This window comes from Colletotrichum paranaense, assembly GCF_030867605.1.
Source record: "Colletotrichum paranaense strain IMI 384185 chromosome Unknown Scaffold_3.1, whole genome shotgun sequence".
NCBI lineage: Eukaryota > Fungi > Ascomycota > Sordariomycetes > Glomerellales > Glomerellaceae > Colletotrichum > Colletotrichum paranaense.
In genome coordinates, this window is record NW_026848961.1 from 2,609,959 (window position 1) to 2,633,359 (window position 23,401).

Below are 23,401 nucleotides of genomic sequence, written 5' to 3' on the forward strand. Positions count from 1 at the left end.
GCGCTCCCAAGATTGAATTCTACGCGACTTGGAGAGGCTTGATTGGTATTGAAATTGGCCGGCGATCGAGATTTGACAGACTCTTCTTCTATTCCACAGACATTTGACTGAAGGATCCCTGGCTTCGAAGCTCCTTTGTCTTCTTGGAATTTGAAGCGACAGGACTGTTCATCCCCTTACCACGTCCAAGTGGATAGGGTTAGCCATGGCAGGTTACATAGACCAACAAAGACTCATGAACAGCGTTATTTCGATTTCAGGAATCATCGAGGTGAACGCAAGTTTCGAATTGCTTCAACAAAGAATGCCGACAGACCTGTTCCTTTATAAACACATATTCCAGTCATGTTCTCAATTCCCAGTCGTTCCCTTACCCTCATCACCTCCTCGCGCTGCCAAAGATGGCGCTACCACGTACTAGCAATGCGCTTGCTTCAAACAATACACATTGCGCAGCAACGACGGAGAAAAATGTGATGGAACCGGTTCGTGTGGCACCCTTGGTGGAAAAAATGATTATTGTCTTTGGAACAATTGACGACCATCTTCGCGGTCTCACCCTCGACTTCGAGACTCAAAAGATGGTCGAACGACTACAAGGTTCCTAATGGAGACTTGGATAGGTATTTAGAGATATTCAAAAAGTTGCGATGCCTCACGCTTCGGAAATTGAACAGCATTGCAAGAGTTCTTTGTTCGAGTAAGTGGTCACGCAGCTGCCGGAACCTCCAGGAGTTGCCTATTGACTCGAAAGAACATGAAGCTTACCATCTCATCCTCATACATAGGGTTCGCGGATCCGTCACTTTGGGCTGTGTGGGCACAGCGGAGGCCTTACGAATATCTCATCACCAAGGTCAGGGAGCTGCGTGAAGAGATGGAGAGGACCAAAGGTGCCTACTGCGATCCAGACTGCGGATCTTTGGTGCCGCTACACCGGACTGTGGCGAATGAAGATGTCCGTCATAAAATTACGGAACTTGCAGACGACCCAGCCGTTAAGCATTGGATTACACTGAATTACGCTGCGCTGGATGACAGTGTCAATCAGGTCATTGCAAACTCGATAGAGGAGCAAGACAGCGAATGGAAGGAGGCCTGGGTCAAGGCGGTACTGAATGAGTCTGGTCAAATCTATGAAAGCATAGTCAGGGACATTGACTATTTGGAGGGGTTGTGGGGGTTGATTAAGATCCTGCCCGCCGACACGGCCGGGGAAAAGCAGCGTCCGGTGTCATTCTCTCGGAGGTGCTTTGGACGCCGAAAGTAAAGACTCCTCGCAAAGGACTGAAGGCAGCAGAGTTCGTAGCAGTAATTCTTGGTATGTTCGCGTTTTGTTTTCACATCATATGCCTACTGTTGCCACGTATATGTTTACTTGACGAACACTCCTGTAGGCTCCCGTCTCGGAGGAACCGTCGCCTAGCCTTTACCAAGAAGGGAAAGAGGATGTATCAAAATGCGTTGAGAATGGGCCTGTATCTTGTGAGTTCAGAATCGCTGGGTCTTGAGCCAAGTCATCATGAAATAGAAGTCTCCCGGGAGCCTGTGGGCCGCTCACGGTGCGAACGAAAGGTAGACTGCGTGAGATAGGGTCAACTTCGAGGACCAGCTTGTTGGGGAGATCTCACCTCGAGACAGCTTAGTCATCTTTTAGTCTCTGATGGGTACTTTGGAGGCCCTTAGGAGGACAAGAGTTTGTCAAGTCACAACTTCCATATTGGCTCGAATCCTTTCATCACCAGACCTGGTGGTCTCTGCAAAGCAGCTTCAGGGGAAGGGAGGGCGCGACGTCATCAAAAACTATTTCTGAACATTTATCGAGGTTGAGAAAGACAGCTATACTGTGAAACGATGTAATGACATCTTCCCGTGGTCTTCAACGTTGTGTACTGCGGGTATGGCTTGTCCTACCCGGTCCCAGCTCAACTGCCAACTACCTCAGGAACCTATCTGATATCTTCAATCATCGCTGACATCGAGGGTGTTGATCATATCGCTCAACTCGCAAATCACGCTCTCGTACACAGCCTGCTGCAAGCGCGGCTTCAACAAGTCGTCACCGAACCCAAAGTCACACTCCAGACACTTCCTGGTGAGGTCCCTATACTTTGGCCCCAATGTAGGGACCTGTCGCGATAGCCTCCGAACGCTGAGAACGTCTTCCGGGGCCTCTAGGCTCGACCATCGTCCGATCTGAAGCAGAGTGATGCCGAGACTCCAAAGCGTCAGGTTGCGTATACCGTATTCCAACTTTGCGCGCTCGGCGGCGGTCTCTACTTCGTTAGGGCCGCCGTCGCTGCTGTCCTGCACGGCCGTCGCCTCTATCCCCTCCATGCTTCGTGGTAGGCTTGCAGCGGATGACTGAACAAAGTCGAAGCCTAGATGGAGAGTCCTAAGGCATCTGGAAAAGTCCCCGCTCATCTGGAAGAAGGAGAGGTCTCGAAGTGTGAAGTACTCTCTTAGCCATGGTGTCGAGTAGAACTTGAGAACCGCGCTGACCATATCACGAGCCAGTTTGAGTTGGTCGATTATGGAGAGCGTGGACTCGGCGGGAGTCATCAAGACGTCGTTCATTGACATCAGAGCTTGAGACGTGGTCATGGTATGGTTGTGGTTGTCCACGGATCCCGGGTAAATCGAATGCCGGAATGGATCTTGCGATGAGCTGTCAATGTACCCTAGACATCGGTCGCTACAGGCCTCCTCCGAGGCAAAGTTGAAGACGCTATTCAAGGCAGGACATAGACCCTTTGAGCACAAGTTGACTAATGAGCCCTGTTGATTATTGACATTTCTCGTTACGTCAGATTCGTCATCTTCTTTGCTGGCCTCTTCTCGAACGTCTTGCGAAAAGCGAACCTTCCTTCGTTTCTGTCGGGGTCTTTCGTCTGGACCGGGTGCAGCCGACGTAGAGTTGTCGGGTTCAGCGATCCAGGTCCGTATTTGTGATCGTACCAGTATTCTAGCGAGCCTCTCTTGTGCCACAGCCCTATAGTCTTCAGCATAACACCCCGACGGTCAGGGCATGAGCAACGCTCACCTATCACTAAGCTCATGACCCATACAGGATATAGCAACATGCATCTGAACATCATCTTTGACCGTGGTATCCAGGAACAGTCGAACAGTGTGGCGCATGCCGAGTACCTCTGAGGAAGTACTCGAGGTCGACCAAGCTTCAGCAAGGGCTTCGTGGAAGGCTTTCGATGCCCTTCTGACTTGACCGATATGCCCGTATTCTTGGCTTAGTTTTCCACGTTTTGGCTTCGCTGCTGTAAGCTCATTCTTGTTTCGCCTCAGCTCACTCCTCTGCTCTCTGATACGTTTGAGGTCGTCGATGGACGATCGCAGATCTTGGATATGTTTCTCGAACCTGGATTCATCCAGTGAGATCTTCACCCGTCCGCGAAGCCGGCGCACAGCGTCTTTGAGACATTCGCCCTGTGATTGTATTGAAATGTCAGTTCTCTCTTCTAGCGTTCTCTTATGCCGTGTTCCACTTGCCTGTCGGCACTCTGCCGTAAGTCCATCGAAGCAGCGGAAGTCGTCCTGGAAGCTTTGCGCCGCGCCAGCGATGTCTTCAACCACACCCTGGCAGACATCATAGTCCTTGTCTAGTGCTTTTCTCATCTCTTCCTCAATCCGATTGCTATGCCATTGTTGAGTGTCCTCATTGCCGAGCATCAATGCGATTGTCTCTTCATCCTCAACAGTTCGTCTAAGCAGCAGGTGTATCTCATTCGTAAAGAAATTCAGTTGACGGTCAACTTGCTTTTGAATGCGCCGAACTTCTCGCGAGTAGTGCCGAAAGGTCTTAAACTTCTTGCGAACAATAGAGCATGCCTTCATTGCTCCGCCGACCAACGGCAAGAGGCCCAAAGTCAGAGAGAATGGATCCATTGGCAGAACCGTTCAGAGCTTGAATATCCTGATCCTATCGTAAGTGTGAGTTCCTTCCCCCACCTCAAAATGTAAGAATCAGGCTGTTGGTGGCAGGTATGGCATGGCAGGCGGCAAAAGGCGTCGGCTCATTGGTTGAAGCACCGGTGCGCCTTGACGAAGCAGGCTGGCGATTTTGTTGGAACATACCTACCCCGCTCAAACCTGTCAATCTCACATTCACTGCCTGCATTCATTACTACTTCTTTCAATCGAGAAGATGAGTTCTCTGAGAGATGAAGGGGCCGTTGACACGAATTATCTCATTCGGTTGTTCCTTGACACGCCAGCCGAGGAAACGCCTCATGTGGGCGCTAGTCTCGTTGCACGCCTGGCAGAAGGAACAATTGCTGTTTTCCGAGACATACAAAAAAGTCCGATTGACGATGTTAAAGGAGATTCAGAGTCTGAACCATATCTTGTCAGTCTTGGAAGGAGCTCTGACAGACTTCGACTCTGGTCAGACGGATACGGAATCTCCAGCGGCGCCTCCGATGATCTCTTTGAGCGATCTAGTCGACTGCGAGGTGCAACGCTTGAGATTCTATCTAGTATAGGTATGACTCTTACTGAGAGTAAGTCTGAAGTTTGCCGACGAAGTTTCCAGAAAGAGATATTTGGAAATGCATCGAAGCTGATAATTATTGTCAAAAAAAACTAGGACTCATAGCATCAACTTGGGGAGTAGGCCTTCTAGGAAAGACGCAATTTCCAGAGAGCTTCACGACCAAGGTAGGACAGCTGCGGGAACTTGTACAAGAGGCCGAAGACGACAGTTCAAAGAGTGAATCTTCGACTGGATCGTCCGATTATGATGATGACGATATCACACAAATCACTACAGATCTTGAAACAGATACCAGAAGTTTGATGGAACTCGATGCCTTATTCTCTGAACCTATTCTGGATGCCAGACACATGAGGCAATTCCTTCCGTCGTCTTTACACGAATGGGAACCTCATGAACCTTACAAACATATCATCGGCAACAGATTTCCAAAAGCAGATGATGGGCTCATTACCAGTCTCGGAAAAGCCAATTATGAGCGATTCTTGAGAGGTCAAGAGCAGAGAAACAATAGTTCCCGGGCACTTCTGGAACCTGTCATGCTGCAAGAGATCGAGAATTCAGACGCTGCCAGTTCTAAATTCAACGATTCGGGCCTTGGATCATCCATTCCTTCATCTTATGCGGAGACAATTATGTCATACCACGGCGGTGAAGGGACCTCAATCCGTTTACCATCCCTACCCAAGTCGGCCAGGAATGGTTCAAGCTTTTTCTGTATAGCATGCGGTCTGCCAACTACCGTGCAAACTAACTCGGCATGGAAACGCCACTTGTTCAACGACTTGAGGCCTTGGCAATGCTTAGAGCCCTCGTGTGGGCACAAGGGCATCTTCAGCACTCAAGGGGATTGGGTCTCACATCTCGCTCTCGACCATTTCGCGCCCGAATGGAAAGGAGTCGACTGCCCGCTGTGCCGGAAAGACACTGGCAGTGGCAAGATCCCTATTCTCAAACACCTCGGAGGTCATCTTGAGGAGGTTTCTCTCGCTGCTTTACCTTCGAAGTCTGATTCGGAAACAGGAAGCCAACTCTCAGACGCCAGTCATCACAACGGTGCGGTCAGCGACATAGACGAAGATACCGACCTAACACCAGAGATCGGCGGTGTCGACTTGTCTCATATGGAACTTACTAGGGAGCGAAACAAAGACCCGGTCACTTTCGACGAAGCTAAGGACTTTGTTGACAAAGTCAAACGCCAAAGACCTGAGGTTTACAAAGATTTCTTGCATTTGCTGCAAGAATATGAAAAGGACCGGTATATTATAGTCTCTTCCCCATCATCGCTCTCTTGTCCACCCGATTAATTTTTTTCATAGCCTCCCGATCGGGGAAGTCTATACCAGAGTGACAGGTATCTTTTCGGCTGATCCTGAACTGGTGGAAGGTTTCAAGAAATTTTTGCCAGAATCAGCTGAGCTCGCACTGTCGTAAAGCCCGGATTTATTATAAATCATCCTATTCTGAGTACCTCTGTACCGCCCACGTTTATGACTAGCCAGACGGGGCATCTTACCGACGAGGACGCTAGAGATTTGTCCGAAGGATTAGCCATTTTAGAGGCCAGGCGAGAACGTTTACACCGAGCTTTAGAAGAGTTGGGCAGGTGACACTTTTCATTTTTCAGGGAGTTGAACATATCGGGAAGGAGGGAAGAGAGATGAGTGTACAACCACTATTGTGGGAATAGAAAGTATCTCCTTCGCTAGCATGAGATTGATCTCTGAAGGTCGGAGGTTCAGCTCTGCTTTTGTATCTACTTTGTAGGTATTTTGATGCTAGGCCTTGAAATCTCGTCTTCGCCCAGTAATTTCCAAGCTGCTAGCTTTGGAGGTGTCTTCTCTTCCTCACGCTGATATAACGGAACTAAGAGATTCCAAGATGTATTCATTCAGGATTGCGCAAGCCATGCTCAAGCTTTCCGCACTGGACAATCGTCCCAGGTTCCTTAGCGTCGCCACAATCCATACAGCCGCCCTCTTGGCTACCTCGTCCTTCAATTACGTTTCCTTGATACCTACGCCATAGTGTGTTCGGGTGGCATATCTGAACTACATCTAAGTTTGTTAGAAGACTAGCATCACTCCTTTGTACTCTTGTTCAGAATGAGGTGATGTCGTTGTTCACCGCTGGGCTAAAAGCTCTGGCCAAAACAGCTAGAGCAAACTAACAAAGATACATGAACAGCAACACAATCATTCAAAGGCCCTTCAGTCGACAGTATCAAGATATCTGAAGATAGAAAAAAGCCACGGCAGTAAGCCACTTTATATACTTAGGTAGCCAACAATTGCCTGCCATTCTCATGCACGTCAGCTTTTTCTTCTCTCCAGCACCTTCTCTCATTGCCAAAGATGGATACACTCATCGACAGAAACATCGTTTACCTAGAGAACTCTCTGTTATCAATCGCCGAAGCGGCGGCTCAGGAGAAATACCAGGTGGACAAGATTCGCTTATCTCACATGACAAGAACACTGACAGATATCTTCAAACTCACCACCATGATGTTGACACGCGACCTCGAGGCAAGACGAGTGTTCGGTTTGGAGCCGGAACTTGACAGTCTGAAAAGAAGCCTCAAAAGACTTGAGCTATGTAAAGACGATTTGAGACTTGCCACGAGGAGTCCCGATGTGTTTCCAAAGCTGTCGTCTCAGTGGCAAAGTGCAAAGTTCGAGATTCTGACTCGCATGGCAAGGTCTCTTAAGAAATGTATGTACCAGGACCTCAACGGAAGTCTCTAATCAGCTGAGCCGTGTGAAGGGTTCGCTGGGACAGATGTGACACTTGAACGGATTCAGCTACTGCATAAAATTCTGAACGGAGACCACATATCGACACATGACCTCATCCAGAAGGTGTGCGCTGACGGAGATAGTGGAATGATGCAACGTATTATTGTGCGGATAGCAGAAGACGGAGTCTGTACCATGATGGGTCAACTCATCGATGAGGCAGAGGTCGACGGCGGAGCCAACGTGAAGAATCAACTTCTGCGATACGCAGAAATTGACGGAATGAATGGTGACGTGAATAACCTACAAAACGCAGTAAATATCGCTGCAGGCACCATATCTTTAATGGACATGCAGTATGAAGGATACTCCAGCGCTGAAACTGAACAATATTTCTTCCTGACGCTAGACAAAATTTGTGAAGGACGGTATGTCAACATTGTTATATCACCAATCTGCCACCCCTAGATGCCTTCAAACTTCGCTAACATTTTTACAGCCTCACCTGGGAAGATCTCAAGAGAGAATCGTGGGGTAACAAGATGAAAGTTGTCCATGCATCGATCGAGGCTAAGCTGCACTGGTATACAAACAGATCACAAGAGGACACCCAAGAATCGGAGCAGGCTCATTTTCCTATGCTTAGGTATATCTTCCACAGGGCGAGCTTAGTATCGGCTGCATCGGGGGGTGACCTAATCAGGGAAGATGAGGCAATGGCATGTCAGACCGACTTGCTTGCCTTTCAATAACTTTAGGACACTGCTCATAGTTTATATATCTATCGTATTCAGAAGAAGCATCTAAGTCACATACTCCGTTCGAGGTCTAGGTGATCAGACACATAATCTCAAGCTTACACCCAAAGGCGATATTAAAACTTTGATATTACTCAGGACGTCTTCGAGGTATCCGGCTGAACCAACCCCGATAGCAGCGTAAAACCGAAACACGCCGCTAGCGTCGAAACCGAGTTTCTCTGAAGATTCTCTCTCGTCGGCCCACAAGAGGTCTGCGCTAACGTCGAGTCACTTTTACACTCTTCCGGACGTCATTATGCTAGCGAGACATCTTCTCAACAACCCCGCCAAAGTTCATGATCCAAATAGAAGTCACGTTTATATTCATGCCTAGGGTTGTTGAATGTGGTGAGTCAACGCTGGTCACCGCCGGGGCTGATGAGGATGGCCATAGCGGGTGACGAGGGAGATCAACAAAGACACCTGAACAGCGTTCCTGCGACCTGAAAACTCATTGGTCAAGGATATCCAGACGATTTAACAAAGACGAGTGAACAGCGAAACTTCATGTCAATATATAACCTCTTCTTTCTCACGGCATTCGTGTTCTTTAGCTCAATTTCATCCTCGTTACCCTCTCGCAATACTAGAGATGGAGTCGTCAAACGGTATCGATGAAGTTATCCAACATAACGACATACTATCAGGCCTACATGACGCAGTCCGGCAGACAGGTCTTATCACAGGAAGTTATTTGTCCAGCTTTGCAAGCGCAACAGCCTTCATTTTTGGACTCGCCATCGACCTGCTAGCCCGCGATCTAAGGGGAAGTAGGGAGTTGAAGCTTGAAATCGATAGCCTGAAGATAAGCCTCAAGAGACTTCAGAATTGTCAAAAAGAGTACATCGTCCCCTCCCCACCCGACGACGGTCTTGACGAGGACTCCGATGAGGACGAGAGCTCCTATGGGAACCCGGAGCCGACCGATCATTGGCGAAGTACCAAGTACGTGGTCTTGAGCCGTATGTCCACGATTCTAATGACAAGTAAGTGACGACGGCCTTAAGGGAAGTAGACAACTGCGGAAAGTTCCCTTTGGAACTTAGTGGAAGTTAATCATGTTATGTCGTATTCAGGACTCAAGGCTCCGAGGATTTGGACAGACAGACCTCTTCCCAGGCTACAAGCACTAACTCCATGTATCTACGCGGTAGAACCCGAAGGCGAAGATAGTGCGATGGAAGAGATTCTTCGATACGCCTCTTCGGCTGACCCCTTCCAGTATGGCAATGACCATATCTCGAAAATCACGACAGATTTAGCAGCAGCCACCATGTTCTTAATGAATTTGCAACATGAAGGAGGCTATGGTAACCCTGGAGTTGAAGACCGTTTCCTCCCGGTTTATTATAGAGCATGTGTAGATCGCCAGCCCATGGAGTATGTTTGTACTTGTTCATTGCCCCTTGTTTGTTGCTACTTGACTAATTCTATTCCTTGCAGGACCTCTGAGAGGGAATCCTTAATCCTTCAGTTTCAAAACATGGTGCTGGCGTCGAAGAAATTAAACGATGTGTGGAAGGAGCATGAACTACACCCTGGCAGGTACAACGCGCTGTCCAGGCCAAGTTCCCCAGATGAGATCCCTCGCATAAGAGGAGAATCAATTCATTCATACATGAGACACCTCTTGGACGTATCCCGGATGTAGACGTCAATCGTATAAACATAGCATGTTTCTCGACTTGCCTCTTGTACGGCCTCATCCACGTCATGACGACAGCGGGGTATCTCCCAACGACCCCGCCAAACCTCGCACACCAACAGACAATCTCCCTTCCGCCTCGTTCAAATATGATTTTCAATGAGATAATATATCGTTATTCATTTGGGTAGTATCATTCAATAGCTCAAATAAACTAAATATCCATAAGTTTCATTCTGCTGTGAAGGCTGGCGCGACTCACCTTGTGGCCCAATGATGAATCATAGACCAAAAAAAAACCACCTAACCTCAAAAAACCTCACACGACATTCCTCACCCTTCAACTTCACTCATAAAACAACCTACCTCATCCCCGTCCATCGACCATTCATCACAATCCATCACAACCCATAAACTCATGACCATCCGAACCCTTTCCACCCGCCGCATATCCCAACTAACCCATCACCTCCAATCCTCACCCAGCTCACCGCGCAACATGTCCTCCTCCCCATCAACAGCAAAAGCCTCACCAGGCCCAGCGCCCTGGCGCGCCCCCTTCCTCAAAAACGTAAACGAAATGGCCTCACCAGAATTCAACCTCGCAACAATCCACTCCTCATCCTCTGCCTCATCCTCCCTCACCCCCCGCCTCCGCACCGTAATCTTCCGCGGCCTCTGGGCCTCCCTCCCAGTAAACCCCAAAAACACAGCAGACCTCAACCCGCCCCTCTACGAATCCGATCTCCTGACCCTAACAACCGACGCCCGCATGGCAAAAGTGCCCGACTTCCTAACTTCCAACGGAGAAAAAGACGACATCAAAAAATCAGGCGGCGGCGGCCCCGTAGAAGCATGCTTCTGGACCGACGCAAAAGTCCAATGGCGCATCCGCGGCGAAGCCTTCCTCCTCGGCCCGGACATCGACTCCTCCTCCTCCTCCGGCGCCAAAGCGCTCCGCGAGCACCTCCTAGCCCGCATGCGCACCGTGACGCCGGCAGACGCCAAACGCCGCCGCGAGGAAGACATCCCCTCCGGCAAAACCGTCATCGGCACCTCGGAACAGGACTGGTCCTTCGCCCGCGAGGTCACGGCGCACTTTGGAAACTTATCGCCCATGATGCGCGGCACGTTCAGGAACCCGGTCCCGGGGACGTCCCGCGCCGCGAACCCGCCCTCGGACACGCTGAAGCTGGGGCAAAAGGTCGAGGACCTGGAGGACGAGGTCGCGAGGGAGAATTTCCGGGTCGTGGTGATTGTGCCGACCGAGGTGGATCAGACGGACTTGAGCGCCTCGGAGGACCCGAGACGGTATCTGTACCGGTTTGTCGGGGCCGAGGCCGAGGGGAAGGAGACGGAGGGTGCGGAGAGGGTGAATGGGTGGGAGAAGATTGAGCTGTGGCCGTAGATGAGAGGTCTCGGTGACCATGATTGGATTAGATCCGTTTACTACTCCGTGTGCAAGGTAGAATCAAGACATCACTGGCTATAGACTTTTATGGTCCAACAGGAGGCGTCGCAAGCTACCCAAAGAACATCATCATTCTGAGCCCATTTCACGCGCGCCTTCACATCATCATCGTACAATTGTTTGCGCCTCAAAACGTGGAAGATGTGCCAACGAAGCGCTAGCCTCAAGCAGCAGACCGAAAGTCCGAACCCCCAGGTCTTCGTACCTACCGAAACAGCTCTCATAACTTGGTCAGACTCGTCACAGAAAAAGCAGATGGCTGACTACCAAGTACTAGTAGGTACCATGTTGCATGTCGCACGTCGAGGGGGGAAAAAGTCAAGCTACCAGGCCGAGCCGTGCCGTGCTTACACCCCCTCTTCAAAGGTTCACCGGTCGATCAGAAGAGAGAAAAAAAAAAAAAAGAGACCGGACACATCATCCACATTGCGACTCTTCGCCCGAAGCAGGCCTTGTTCCCTTTGCTGGCGCTGTTGGAACAGGGGTGTGAGAGAGAAAGAGACTCTGAACGAGTGTTCCAACACCCAAGTCTCCGTAAGTAAGCTGGGCAAGGAGTGGTACTCAGCGGGCCCCAATGGCCGGCTCCCTTTTTAGGAAAATGGTACGTCCGATGGGATCTGCATGACTGCGCGGGATGGGAGATGTTCTCACGCATGTGAGAGGAAGGAGAGAAAGCAAAGTTCCCCATGAAGTCCGAGTTGGCGAATTGGGATCCTTGCGGATAGGGTCTTGCTGTTGCGACGTGTTGTGACCTGTAACTTGTCGAGGCCTGTTGGTCGAAAGAGTCGGCTGCCGGCGTATGGAGTAACCATCACTACTACACAGTAGATATGCATGCATGTTTCCACGATACGATAGAGCCGCTGCTGGACGCGCGGGCTTGCGTGATCGCGATGCGGCGCGTACGTACCAGGTGTGGTAACAATTCTCCGAACCATGGATGAAGAAAGGCGCCGAACGACGCGGGCATTGCTGCTTCCCGTCCGCGTCGGAAGCTTAGGTTCAATTTTAGTTTTGGTCTTTACTCTTCGTCAACGCGGCCTCTGGAAGGTCGGATATGGTCGGGTCGGTAGTCTGCATCCACAGCAATTCTGTCCCGGTGGGGGAGAGGAGAAACTCCAGAGGGAGAAAAAGGGTAAATTGAGCGAGGGAGAGCAATGGCGACAAAGAATCGTCTCGAAGACGGCCGCTCATGGATAGCCCTGCCACAAACCACATGGCACTTCCGATCAGAACAGCCAAGCTTGTACTCCAACCTCTTGCAAGTCAGCCGATCCCAGGCGAGCTTCAGAGGATAGAGGAGCGACTTTACGGGGTTGAAACGAGATGAAGAACACTTGTTGACGGTTGACCACGTCTGTTCTTCCCCCATCCACCAAGCTTGTTCCGTTGCTCGTTGCTACTGTAACAAAATCGACGGGTTTTGCATCCCGAATAGGGCGATCGCACCGATGAGCGGATGAACATCCCCCAGTTCGGTGGAAGCTCTGAGTGGGCGGACGCTAGCAGACGATAGCCACCAACCCCTCGAGAGCAAGAAAAAATCAAATCAAATCGTAAAGCCACAACTTCTCAGCCTGTCCCCATCGCTAGTCAGTCAATTCCACATGGCAGCCATGATAGCTCTAAACCACAAAGGAGAGCGCTCCCCACTCCGGATCTGGCAGTGCTGCTTCCGCGAAAACTTGGCGGGCGGCCGGCCGTCTTTCTGCGTGTAGCGTGATTACAGGGAGAAACAAGTTGACTAGGAGGTTAGGCGAAGGAAGAGAGCAGGGGCATCTTTCTCTCTCTTGTTTTCACTCACTCACTGTCCAGACTCCAGCAGCCTGCCTCCTTCTTGTTCCGGCGGGTCATTCAGGACACGAGACACGAGACTCGAGGAAGGGCAGCAGATATCAGGCCATCTCCACGAAGAGGATATGCAGCCCCATGTGCGATGACAAGATGCATAGTATGTCTGTACTTCGTACTTCGAGGATATGCCCCGTTCGGCCCCGGGCCCCTCCCCTTCTTCGTGAATCGCGACGGCAACGGCGTGTTCAACAATTCGCCGTTTTTTTTTTAACCTCGCGTTAGAGGCAATACGGCGTGTCGGTTGAACGCGTGGGTATGTCAGGGCAAAAATGCAGCATCCGTCTATAGTTCGAGCTGCAGCTAGCGATAGGTATCCCCTGCGTGCTGTGGGTGACTCGGTGCCAGCTGCCACTAGACGGTTCCGTCCTGAGTATGTGATTGATGGGTCGTCGGCGGAAGCGCGCGGAGTTTCTTGCAACATCGTGTGCGCGCACTGCGCGAACAAGACGGGCCCTGTTCTGACTCTGGATTCGTCAATGGCCAGGGTCCCCAAACTCTAAACCGCGCGACGGGGCCAAGTTCTTTTCGTAAAGACGACGCAGCTCACTGAGCTCTAAACTCATAAATCACTGCGGAAGCTCCCCCGCGCGCGCTTCATCAGTTGTCTCCCACGTGCGTGTGAGGCTGTCGACGGCGCCGGATGCAAAAGGAGGCGGCGTTCCATCAGCGGTCGGCCACCGATCATCTCCGCATCGTACAAGCCGATAGCCCCCCAACGAAAGACGATCCGGCACATGCATTGCTCGCCTAACCGCCGAGGCAGCATCGCGAGATCAGGTGCCGTGAATCAATGGAGCTCGCTTGTGTTGATTCGTTGCCTCCTACTCCAGCGTGTCCCGTTCTTTGTCGACATACGGCAGCTCGTAGGCTGCCAACCGATTCTATTGAGGATCCGCCTTGTTGCAGGCCCTACTCCCTCCCCAAAAAACGACTGTATCGCACCTCTCAAGGGGACGCTGCCACTCATGTAAGCGGTGCGGCTAGGGAAGCTGTTGGTGTGGATGGGTGGCCCCTGGAAGGTTTACATGCAGATGAGAGATGATTTCGTAGGATAGCTGCCACACTGTGAAGAGAACTTCAGATCGATCAGAGCTTCAAAGTGACCTCTGCCCCGTCATAATGAGCTTGCAAGTAAATGCCTAGTTAGGAGTCAAACAGCGCTCGTGCGTCGTCCTCAGACACTTTAATTTGTCGACGCTGCAATTCGGCCAAGGTTCCTCCTGGATTATCTCGAACACGTACGCGTAGTCGCTTCGTCCCGCGGATCGATTTGAGTACCGAGTGCTATCCAGATCGAGTTCTGAAGAAGGAGCAGAGTTACTTACTGCAGGTTGGCCAAACGAGGAACAAAATGCCTTTTCCTACATGTGCTTCGGCACCTATGCTGCTTGCTCAGTGCACTGAGCCCTGTTACATTTGCAAGTCAGTTCCAACACGGACGGAGGTAGCATGCCGCAATGCGCGTGTTTTAAGGCTATGAGCGACAACATGCAGTGTCAAACGTCAGATTGGTGACTTTCCTGATACGCAAGGCCACTCTTGCCCACCTGCGCGAGTGGAATGTAGTCTCTCTGAGATCGGACATGGCGCCGCATCGAACTCGGAGAAACCTGCCGCTCGTCATGGGATATCGCAAACCGCGCAGCGGCCAATATGCATGTCGCCGTTCTTTGAACAAACTCGGGCGTGTGGGTGCTGGCGACGTCTTTGTATGGCTGAAGATGCTTCACCGTGGTTTTCGGGTCTGGTACCCAGTCCTCACCCTGTCGCCCTGCCGATGAGCTGCATTGCGTGTTCAATTCGTGAACTCCCAACATGAACAAGGGTAAAGCTGCCCTTTTCTGCTTGCCGCAACGTGGGACCGAGTTTGCAAGAGGAGCTCCACCAGGACACATCTTCTCCAAGCCGTTTCCGCCCGCTATACTCGCGGCCGCGATGATAACGGAAGACTTGGCCGACTTGAACTTGCATCATAAACCCTCAGCTGCCCGCCCAGAGAGCTTGCCGCCACCGAATAAGGGGTCAGCGTTTGAAGGGTCAACTCAATGGCGCTGCCGCTTTCATAGAAACACAGGGCTGATGAACGCTTTATCGTTGGCAACTTGCAGACTTCCTGACGACTTATAGGCTGTACCTATGTACCTCTACTTCGTAGAATTCGGAGAAATAGGTGTACGAGCTGCTTTGATCAGGGTGGACTGGCGCATCTTGAGAGAACGGGGGTCTCCCTGACACCAGTATCGACTGTTTCGCGGGCACCTCTACTAATCGTCTCAATGAGTTGCCTGACTTTGCCCCGGTTACTCCGGGCGGAGGGAGCCGGGCAGCTCGTTCGTTACAATTGACAGGCTGCCCGTCTCGTTGTGTTCTCATTTGACCGTTTCTAGTTAGACGGTCCGATTGGAGACTGACTGGGCTTCTGCTGCGCCAGAACATCAGTTGGCTGTAACCAACAAGTTTGCGGGGTAATAATGTGTTCAGCAGAGTTGACTGATGCGCTCACCGATTATCACCACACTGGCTAGACACACCCTATAGCGGGTTGTGTACGTAGTATAGGCATAGATACAGACCGGTACGTCCATCCTAGGTAGTCCGTTTTCTCAGACCCTTCGTTGACAAACCCCGTGGAAGCCCGGACAAGGTGTAGTTATCAAATCGGTAGCCGGGCGATTGTGGCTTGTGTCGTTAACCTTCTTCATCTACGAGTACGCGTGAATAAGCTCTTAACCGTGGACAAGGTCAGTGCCGCCAGCCACTTGCGTTCCCTCTGCCTCGCTCACTGTGAAGAGTATTCGACTTGTGTATCCGCAGTGCGTAGGCTACCGGCCTTGACGGACATTGGCATTGTCAGCCAAAAACACCCGCGATTCATCTTATGTATTACTCCGTAGACTTCTTTGAGCGAGAGCCCATATCGGGTGGCATAGGATGCGCAGGGGCCAAGAGCCAGAAGTGAAAAGACGTAGAACCAGTTGCTGGCGGTCTGGCAAAACCGCCAACGCATCAAAATAAAACTAACTGAATGAATGATGGGTCAGATGGTTGGGACTAGAGGCGGGCAGGCCGCTTGATCTGCAGCGGCATGCATGAGCAAGCGAGAGAACAAGGAGGCCGCAAGAGAGGATCGCACGCTGCAGGCATCGAGTGGATGGACAGGTGGCCGTTGGATGCATGAGCTGCAGAGACAGCGTCGTCTCCCCGCTTTGATTGATGAATGAGGGAGGCTGCGCCGGCATCGTCCATCGGAAGTCTGAGGCCCGGCTATTGGCGTGGATGCGGTTCTCACCAACGAAAGCACTGAAGACGTGTGCGTTTTGTGATGGAGAGAACCCTCCTTTTGAGGCTCTGAGCGTCATGTCCGGTTAGTGTTATCAGCAGCGTTGGATGATTCGGCTCGGAGTTAAAGGTGCTACTGGAAGAAAGTGCCGTCGCATCCTCATCCAACTGCCATCAGCGTTGGGAACTGGTCCCTGGACCTTTCTTTGCCTACCAATTGTTGCTGTTAATAACTCAAGGCACAAGCCAGACTTGGACAGTTCTGCAGTGCAAGGTCACGAGCGGCGGACAAGGTTCGAGCTGCGAGATTGAACTCTCCGGGCGTCTCCTTTTTTGCCTCGCAATAGTGTTAATCTGAGTTATCAGTACGAATGAAGTCGGGCAAATTCCCTAGGCGTGGTGAGACCCGAAATTGAAGCCGTTGACCAGCCGCCGATGGCCAGAATGAGCGTCTGGACAATGGCACGAATACCTACGGAGTCGAGGAGGAATAGGGCTAGCTAGTAGTGGCGATCGACGGGGCCCGTTGCTTTGAGATGTTTCATCCTTGCTTGTCTCCGCTAAATGATTTGTTCGAGAAGGCCTGGAAGACACTGTGTTTGGTCCCCTATCCGTACACTTTGTGGCTGCGGTCTGGAAGCTCGGAGCTGCGTTCGCAATGGTCGAGCGACTTACTGCCAGGGAGGGAGGGGAAGAACAAGAGGGTTGCAGCAGACTGTGATTTTCGAAACCGCTTTGAGGATCCAGAGGTTGAGCGATGAGGACTTCCCGGACGTATAGTGCGCTTGGTTTGGTTTCCAAGCATAGCCAGCAACTGAGCAGGACTGACGGCCAATATGGTATGATCCATGCCCTTAGCATCAACTCTTCTCGCTTTTCGATCCTTTCGGGCCTGCTTTCGTAGGCGGTTTTGTGTTGTCGTATCTGTGGTCGCCGATCTTCTCGGCCGGCAGCCGACACGGTATCTCGCATTGTCCGGCAGGCGGTATTCTTCCCGTGATAGACAGTTAAAATGGCACGGCCGCCCGAGAGTTTTGCAGTTTTGCAATTCAACAGCGCCGATCGTACACCAGCCAGTCGCAGGCTCTGATGTTAGGTTGTATTTAATTCCTTATTATTGGCGCTGTTAATAAGACCTCAAGCACGGACATGGCAAGGGCAGTCGATGGTCCACTGGCGCCCGTGCAAAGTTAACGGCGCAGACGGCACCGTATGTCGGAGCCACGTCCGATGTGAGAAACTGAGAATTTCTATGAAGGCTGGGGCGGTGACGGCTGCTGCCCAAGAAGGTTTGGTCGATGTGCCGAATTCGTATCGTGATAGGGCTAAGAAGGCACCACTAGGTGAAAACGCATTAGGTGCAAAAGAAGATTGACGACTCGTCATTTTCTTATGAGACTAGGTCTCGGGGTAGACCACTAGTATGTCTCTGATTAGCGCTGCTTGGGTATGTCGGGCATCCATCTTTCCAATCGAGAAACACGAAGAGGAGCCCTGAGACTTTTGTGAAGACTGCTTGAGCCCTGAGCAGCGAGGCAAGGCAAGGCAAGGCAAGGATGTCCTGTGCCAGAGCCGGTGCCTTTGTGTTGTCTCCAGAGACGGCTGATGGCGTTGCCCTCCTTATCAGAAGAGGCTGCGACTCGGCGGGGGAACAGGACGCGGACTCTGGGCGTCTGTTGTAGGTAGTGCAAGCAACGGCCGTAAACCTCCTCGACGTCGGGGGCGTTGCATGGTAAGTATCGTGTGGGTGATGGCCGGGTGGTCAGTCAGATACATAGGCGGCCGGAGGAGGCGTTTTTCTGACTCTGCCACTTCCGTGCCGCACTTTGCATGTTGCCGCAAGACGGTGCAGCTGCATGTCAGTGCTAGGCCGCCGGGGCTTGGCCATCCGTGGCCGTACACCAACGCCTCGATCGAAATCGGAAAGGTTGAGATAAGGTCAAGTACGTAACGTTGTGTCAGCCAGTCTGTGGAGAGCCGCTGTGTTAGGTGAGGAGAAGTGTCCCTTCACACCGTTTTCAACAAGCAATTGAGAGTTGGATTTCTTGCTGTGATTTTGGCCAATTGATGGCTGCACTGAGAACGACTGACTCATAGTGACGAGACTCCCTCATTGCTGTGATCAATGTGCAGTTCATCCGCGCCGATGAAAGATACATCTCGGCTCCATGTTGTAAAAGCCTATGGTGGTTTCGTAGAGAAACATTCTGGCTTCTGCCAATGGCCAGATTGGCCGTCCCTAGTTAGACTTTTGATAGACTTGTTGTGTGCGGGTGTGCGTACTTCGAGCCCCACTGTCATAGGTAGTCCCTGGCGGCGAGACATTAGATTGAACGTCGGCCGTTGAGCCCACTGCCTCATAACCGCCCTCACTAATACTCCATATTACTCCGTACAGGCAGCGTACATGGAGAAGAGCTGGCTGGGGTCGGGATCTGCAGCTATTGTGTTCGCGAATACGTTCCATGCGACGTGCCAGCGTGCCCATCACTTCTGCCGCGTTGAAGCCATGTGGGACGAATAGAGCAAGCGATGCAGAACACCACACCAAAGTGATATTCTCGCGGGACCACGTTCTGTTCCTGAAGCAATGGCGGCCAGTCATTGAACGATAGCTCAATACGCCCCCAGTGATGACGGCTGGTTTTCGCAGTGAGGGTACAGGAAGTGGTGAGAGACAGTGAAGTAGATATTGCTTTGAATCGATATTCTCGACTTCGAAAGATTTGACTTGGGGGGTTGAAGGCTAGTGTAGTACAGTAGCGTACTGGGTAAGGGCCAGTGAGTGGCGGCAGGCCCCGTCAGAAAAGTAAAGCTCAAGATCTTCGCGCGGCGTGCGGCGTGCGGCCTGCAGGTGGATGGAGTCGCTAGTATTCATAGTGCCATGTACTATGGAGACGAGGCGGGCTTCAAAAGACGATGAGCCGCCATTCCCCCGTGTCAAGTCGTCGTCCAGTATCCGCTGGCAGACATGGAGAAGGAGATGGACATGGATGTCCAGGGTTCTGTTTTTGTTGTGACCGAGAATGGAGATTTCCGATTCTCCCTTGCATGTGTGGACAGTGTGGGTGACTGAGTGCGTCCGAAACGATCATCAGATCAAGCGTGAAGCGTCCATCAAGTGTATGTAGACGGGAGTGTGAGATGCCAGAGCTGAGAGATTGGAAGGTACATCCGAACCCCGGCACCCGTCTTTTTTGAAGCCGAAGCACTTCAACTTTGTAGGTCGTATTGTATTGTAATCTGATTATTCGAAAGCGAGGCAAAGAGAAGGGTGGACGTTGACGTTGACGAATCCAATGAGACGAGATGAAGATGGAATACTCCGTACGTACCTTGCCTTACACCGTTCGTGGGTACGTACTGCAGGATACTCCGTGTCCGTTCCTTCCATCTTGATTTTGAGATGCTGAGGCAGCAGGTGGTGGTGGTGGGTGTGACCTGGAGGTGAGGTGTTTCCAGTCTGCGGTACAGACTCACAGAGTACGTACCGTCCGGTTTCTTCCCTACCTAGGTAAGTTGTGCGCTTCTTTCCTTCTATCCATCCTTCCACCATTCCTTCCCTTCCCTTCCCTTCTCCTCCCCTTCCCGTCCGTTGTCCCCTTCCCATTTCTATCATCCTTCATCCATGGCTCCTTCTTGCTCACAGTGACAACAGTACCCCCGTGAGGTCCCCCTGTTTTGCGGAAAGAAGGTACGGGCATGGGAACGTACCGCTCCCTTCTATGCTGACACCACGCCCCTGGTGTGGAGTCTCCGTGTGTCCTCTTGGCCCTTGCCCGGCCTGCCACCTCCTCACTCGCTCTCTCCCGTCTCCAGTCTCCAGCCCGATGCGATGCAGCGGTGGTCCTTCCTTGCCCTCGTCCGTCCCTTCTCCTCATCCACCCCTCCCCCCTGCTCTCTAACGATGGGACTCCACGTTGGCAGTACGTACCTCAAGACTCTGGTTCCATCTCAGGTCCTCTCCTCCCCTCCTCCTCTTCTCCTGCTTTTTTGCACTGGCTGCATTTGCTTTGCATCCTCTCTGCATCGCTCTCGCATACTCCGTACACACACCTACTAAACACACGCATTCTGCCACACATAACAAGTACAGTATACACAACACACGCAGCAAACCTTACACAGAGAGAAACAGACGAATAGCCGTACCTCTCTCTATTTGACGGCTGCCTTCTCTACCGCTCTTTCTCTCCCCTCTCCAATCTCCTCCTGAGCTGGTGAACAAAGTCCCTGGGTTCCCCCCGTTTCCCGCCCTGCCACCCCACCATCCTTCATTCACATCGCACAACTCGGGGTTCCCTCTCTTCCTCATAATTGATGCTCCCTCTTCCATCTTGTCTCGTCTTTCTCTGTTCTTTGTGCATCATAACGTAGCCTTTGGGTGTCCCCCTCTCCACCATCTTCCGAAGCATCTTCCGAAGCAGATACACATCTGTGCCTCTGTCTTCTTGCAGAATCATCTGCCTACAAACCTCGCCACAAACCTCCATACGGCACAACATCCGCGCCATACCTCACAGATACACGGTAGTCTTTGTTTGAGACCCTCGATCCAGCCGTTGAGATCGAAAACACTACGAGTCTTCCCCCCTGCCGACTTCCCCCCTTCAGACTCCAGAGTAGCATCAAGCCGCCTCACCTCGACAAACAAGCCGCCGCCGAAATTCTCCTCTTCACCTTTCCCCTCCCAGCGCTAGCGGCTTCTGTTAGTGCCATTGAGTCCTTGACCCCCATACCTGGCCGCCAAGCATACGAAGGCATAGAAACGGTACATCCATCCACTTGGCCGCATTTCACACATGAGCGACACCGACCTAACTCTCTTCTGATCCTCGTAGGCTTGTAGTACGGATACCCATACCTTAGCCTCTGTCCCCCCCAAACTATCTTCCTTACCGACGCTTATTACCTGCCTATCCATCCACCGATCCATCATCCTTCATCATCCACATACCTTACTTTATATCTCACCTACCCTTTTCCACCCTCGTCCACATTTCCCATCAATCCGAGGCTTGGACACTTCCCGTGCAGATCTCGCCCCTGCTTCTAGTTGCCGATCACACTCGTCCAATTACGGCTCCTTTTCTACCGACGCCTTTAGCACAGCATTCCTCACCACCTATTTTACTGTCTGTCGCTTTCTGCCCGACTCACTTTTGCTACGTCTTTGCCGGCACGAGACCGCCGCTAGCCTCGATTCTGATTGCCGCCCAAGTCCAAGCGCAAGGCTTCTTTTTTACTCTTTGCTCTAGCATCGCCTGCTGTAGGAATCATCGACTATTGAGCATCTACCGACTTTGGAGATTGTCGCACCACCACACTCGCGCAGGAGAAGGATCTCTAGATACGCCGACGCTTGCTGGCGGACCATGCTTCACCCATAAGCGCGTCGATCTCTTCCTCTCTTCCCACCATTCCCTGTCGACGACTCTGCAACGCCGATCATCGCCCCAGAATCCACCAAAGAATCCCCTCAAAACCTGCTTCATTCGCTGCTACGTTCCATTGCTGGACAGCATCCCGATTCAAACCTGCCACACTTTCTACAACTAGACGTTGAGGGTCCCCAAACACTCAACGCCTAGTACTCGCTGTAGCAATCACGGCCAGCTCACAAAAGAACGAAGACCAAGACTTGGTCATGGACGCCCTCAAGAACATCGCCAACAATGTCCCCGGTTGGCTCAATCGTCTCGACGAGCTTGGGGACCAAATAGACCAACGTCAAGTTGAGCTCGCTGCCCTTGGTGCAGACAGCTCGTCGCGATCAATCAAGAACCGCGGCTCAACCGAATCACTCAAGCCAAAGGACGAACCCGCCAATGCTATCCCTCCAACCGACGACGAATTGAATGTCGAAAAGGCCGACGCTCAACGAGCCACTGGCGCCAAGACACCTCCCCAAGACGAACCGAAAAGCAACGATCAACCCTCTAGCCCAAGCAGCGGCACGCCATCTGCCCTCAAGAAACAAACCGAGCAAGCAATGGCCCTGGCACAGGCTCGAGCTCGTGCTATAGTAGAGAAGAGACCCCGACCGAATTCCGTCCTTTCAGTTGAGGAAGGCGCGCCGATCAAGTATCGATCACGAAAACTGGTCATGGTCTACTACGACAGCTATGTGCAGCTCTTTTTTGAAGAGCTAGTCAAATTTGTGTCAGCTAGCCGCAACCTGATGCGCAAGGCCAAGATGGCAGCAAAGGTGGCACAGATTCGTCGCTTGGCGGAACAAGAACTACCCGAAGACGAAGACGGCGATAAGGCTGGCGATCTCCAGCCAGATACCAATACCAGTGCCTCCGACGCGCTGCCGTCCTTGCGGTACATGAGCACAAGGCGGATGGGACCCGGCGGTCGGAGGGGTCCTTCATTTACGAGAGCCGGACAGGCCGGTGGTGGTGGTGCAATGATGGGTGATGGGGGCCCGGATGCCTACGACGAGCTGGACAAGTGTCTTGAATACGTGCAAAACCAGTGCGAGCACGCGGCACACCAGTTCCTGCGTGATGGAGAGTGTTCAGAAGAAGTTGGCAACATTCAACGTCGGTTGGCGGAGACAAAGGAGCTGGCCCTGAAGGAGATGGAGCGAGTCCAGAAAGAGGAGCCCGAGCTGCTGAAGGCGGCCAGCGAGGCGAACAAGGTGCGGACTCTTCGACCAACGAGCATGCGGCGGGAGCTCACGGCCGCCAAGGACAGCAACCCACCCATCACACCTAGGAAGCTCGAGGTTGATGCAAAGATTGAGGCCGATACCAAGACTCCAGTTGCTAAGACGATCGAGGTGGACATGTCGAAGCCACTTGAGGCAGACGATGGGCCGATTGAGGCCGACAACGACGAGGGCATCGACGACATGGAAATCACCCTGCCGCCTCGGCTGAACTATCGATCTACGAGGGCGATGCGTGGCTAGACTCCATCATCGGATATTGCAACCCATTTACAAAAGGCATATTTCTGTTTTCTTTATTTTAATGAATGAAACGGCCTCACCTGGGGATAAGAGGAGCATTGACTGGGAGCCAACGAGAACCAAAACGGGGGCGCGGGGGGAGGGGGGGCTTGTAGGCAAGTGGACAGAAGAGGGTCAAAAGA

At 51.9% G+C, this 23,401-nt stretch overlaps 7 protein-coding genes across 7 annotated transcripts; 5 read left to right on the top strand and 2 right to left on the bottom strand.

Annotated features, from left to right (window-relative positions):
* Positions 1 to 757: 757 nt before the first annotated feature.
* On the top strand, positions 758 to 1,270 carry CPAR01_04450 (uncharacterized protein; the record flags this gene model as incomplete). Its single annotated transcript, XM_060488731.1, has 1 exon — positions 758 to 1,270. One exon carries the CDS (start codon positions 758 to 760, stop codon positions 1,268 to 1,270), a length of 513 nt encoding a protein of 170 aa, XP_060352937.1.
* A 692-nt stretch (positions 1,271 to 1,962) lies between these two features.
* Positions 1,963 to 3,852, bottom strand: CPAR01_04451 (uncharacterized protein; the record flags this gene model as incomplete). Its single annotated transcript, XM_060488732.1, has 2 exons — positions 1,963 to 2,992; positions 3,044 to 3,852. 2 exons carry the CDS (start codon positions 3,850 to 3,852, stop codon positions 1,963 to 1,965), a joined length of 1,839 nt encoding a protein of 612 aa, XP_060352938.1.
* Positions 3,853 to 4,162: 310 nt separating this feature from the next.
* Positions 4,163 to 5,947, top strand: CPAR01_04452 (uncharacterized protein; the record flags this gene model as incomplete). Its single annotated transcript, XM_060488733.1, has 3 exons — positions 4,163 to 4,499; positions 4,613 to 5,771; positions 5,833 to 5,947. The coding sequence occupies 3 exons, from the start codon at positions 4,163 to 4,165 to the stop codon at positions 5,945 to 5,947; spliced, it is 1,611 nt and encodes a 536-aa protein (XP_060352939.1).
* Positions 5,948 to 8,643: 2,696 nt separating this feature from the next.
* On the top strand, positions 8,644 to 9,503 carry CPAR01_04453 (uncharacterized protein; the record flags this gene model as incomplete). The annotated part of the gene is made up of 3 exons (XM_060488734.1): positions 8,644 to 9,037; positions 9,206 to 9,435; positions 9,495 to 9,503. 3 exons carry the CDS (start codon positions 8,644 to 8,646, stop codon positions 9,501 to 9,503), a joined length of 633 nt encoding a protein of 210 aa, XP_060352940.1.
* Positions 9,504 to 10,195: 692 nt separating this feature from the next.
* CPAR01_04454 (uncharacterized protein) lies at positions 10,196 to 11,104 on the top strand (the record flags this gene model as incomplete). The annotated part of the gene is made up of 1 exon (XM_060488735.1): positions 10,196 to 11,104. One exon carries the CDS (start codon positions 10,196 to 10,198, stop codon positions 11,102 to 11,104), a length of 909 nt encoding a protein of 302 aa, XP_060352941.1.
* Positions 11,105 to 18,539: 7,435 nt separating this feature from the next.
* CPAR01_04455 (uncharacterized protein) lies at positions 18,540 to 18,905 on the bottom strand (the record flags this gene model as incomplete). Its single annotated transcript, XM_060488736.1, has 1 exon — positions 18,540 to 18,905. One exon carries the CDS (start codon positions 18,903 to 18,905, stop codon positions 18,540 to 18,542), a length of 366 nt encoding a protein of 121 aa, XP_060352942.1.
* Positions 18,906 to 21,947: 3,042 nt separating this feature from the next.
* CPAR01_04456 (uncharacterized protein) lies at positions 21,948 to 23,219 on the top strand (the record flags this gene model as incomplete). Its single annotated transcript, XM_060488737.1, has 1 exon — positions 21,948 to 23,219. The coding sequence occupies one exon, from the start codon at positions 21,948 to 21,950 to the stop codon at positions 23,217 to 23,219; it is 1,272 nt and encodes a 423-aa protein (XP_060352943.1).
* Positions 23,220 to 23,401: the final 182 nt, after the last annotated feature.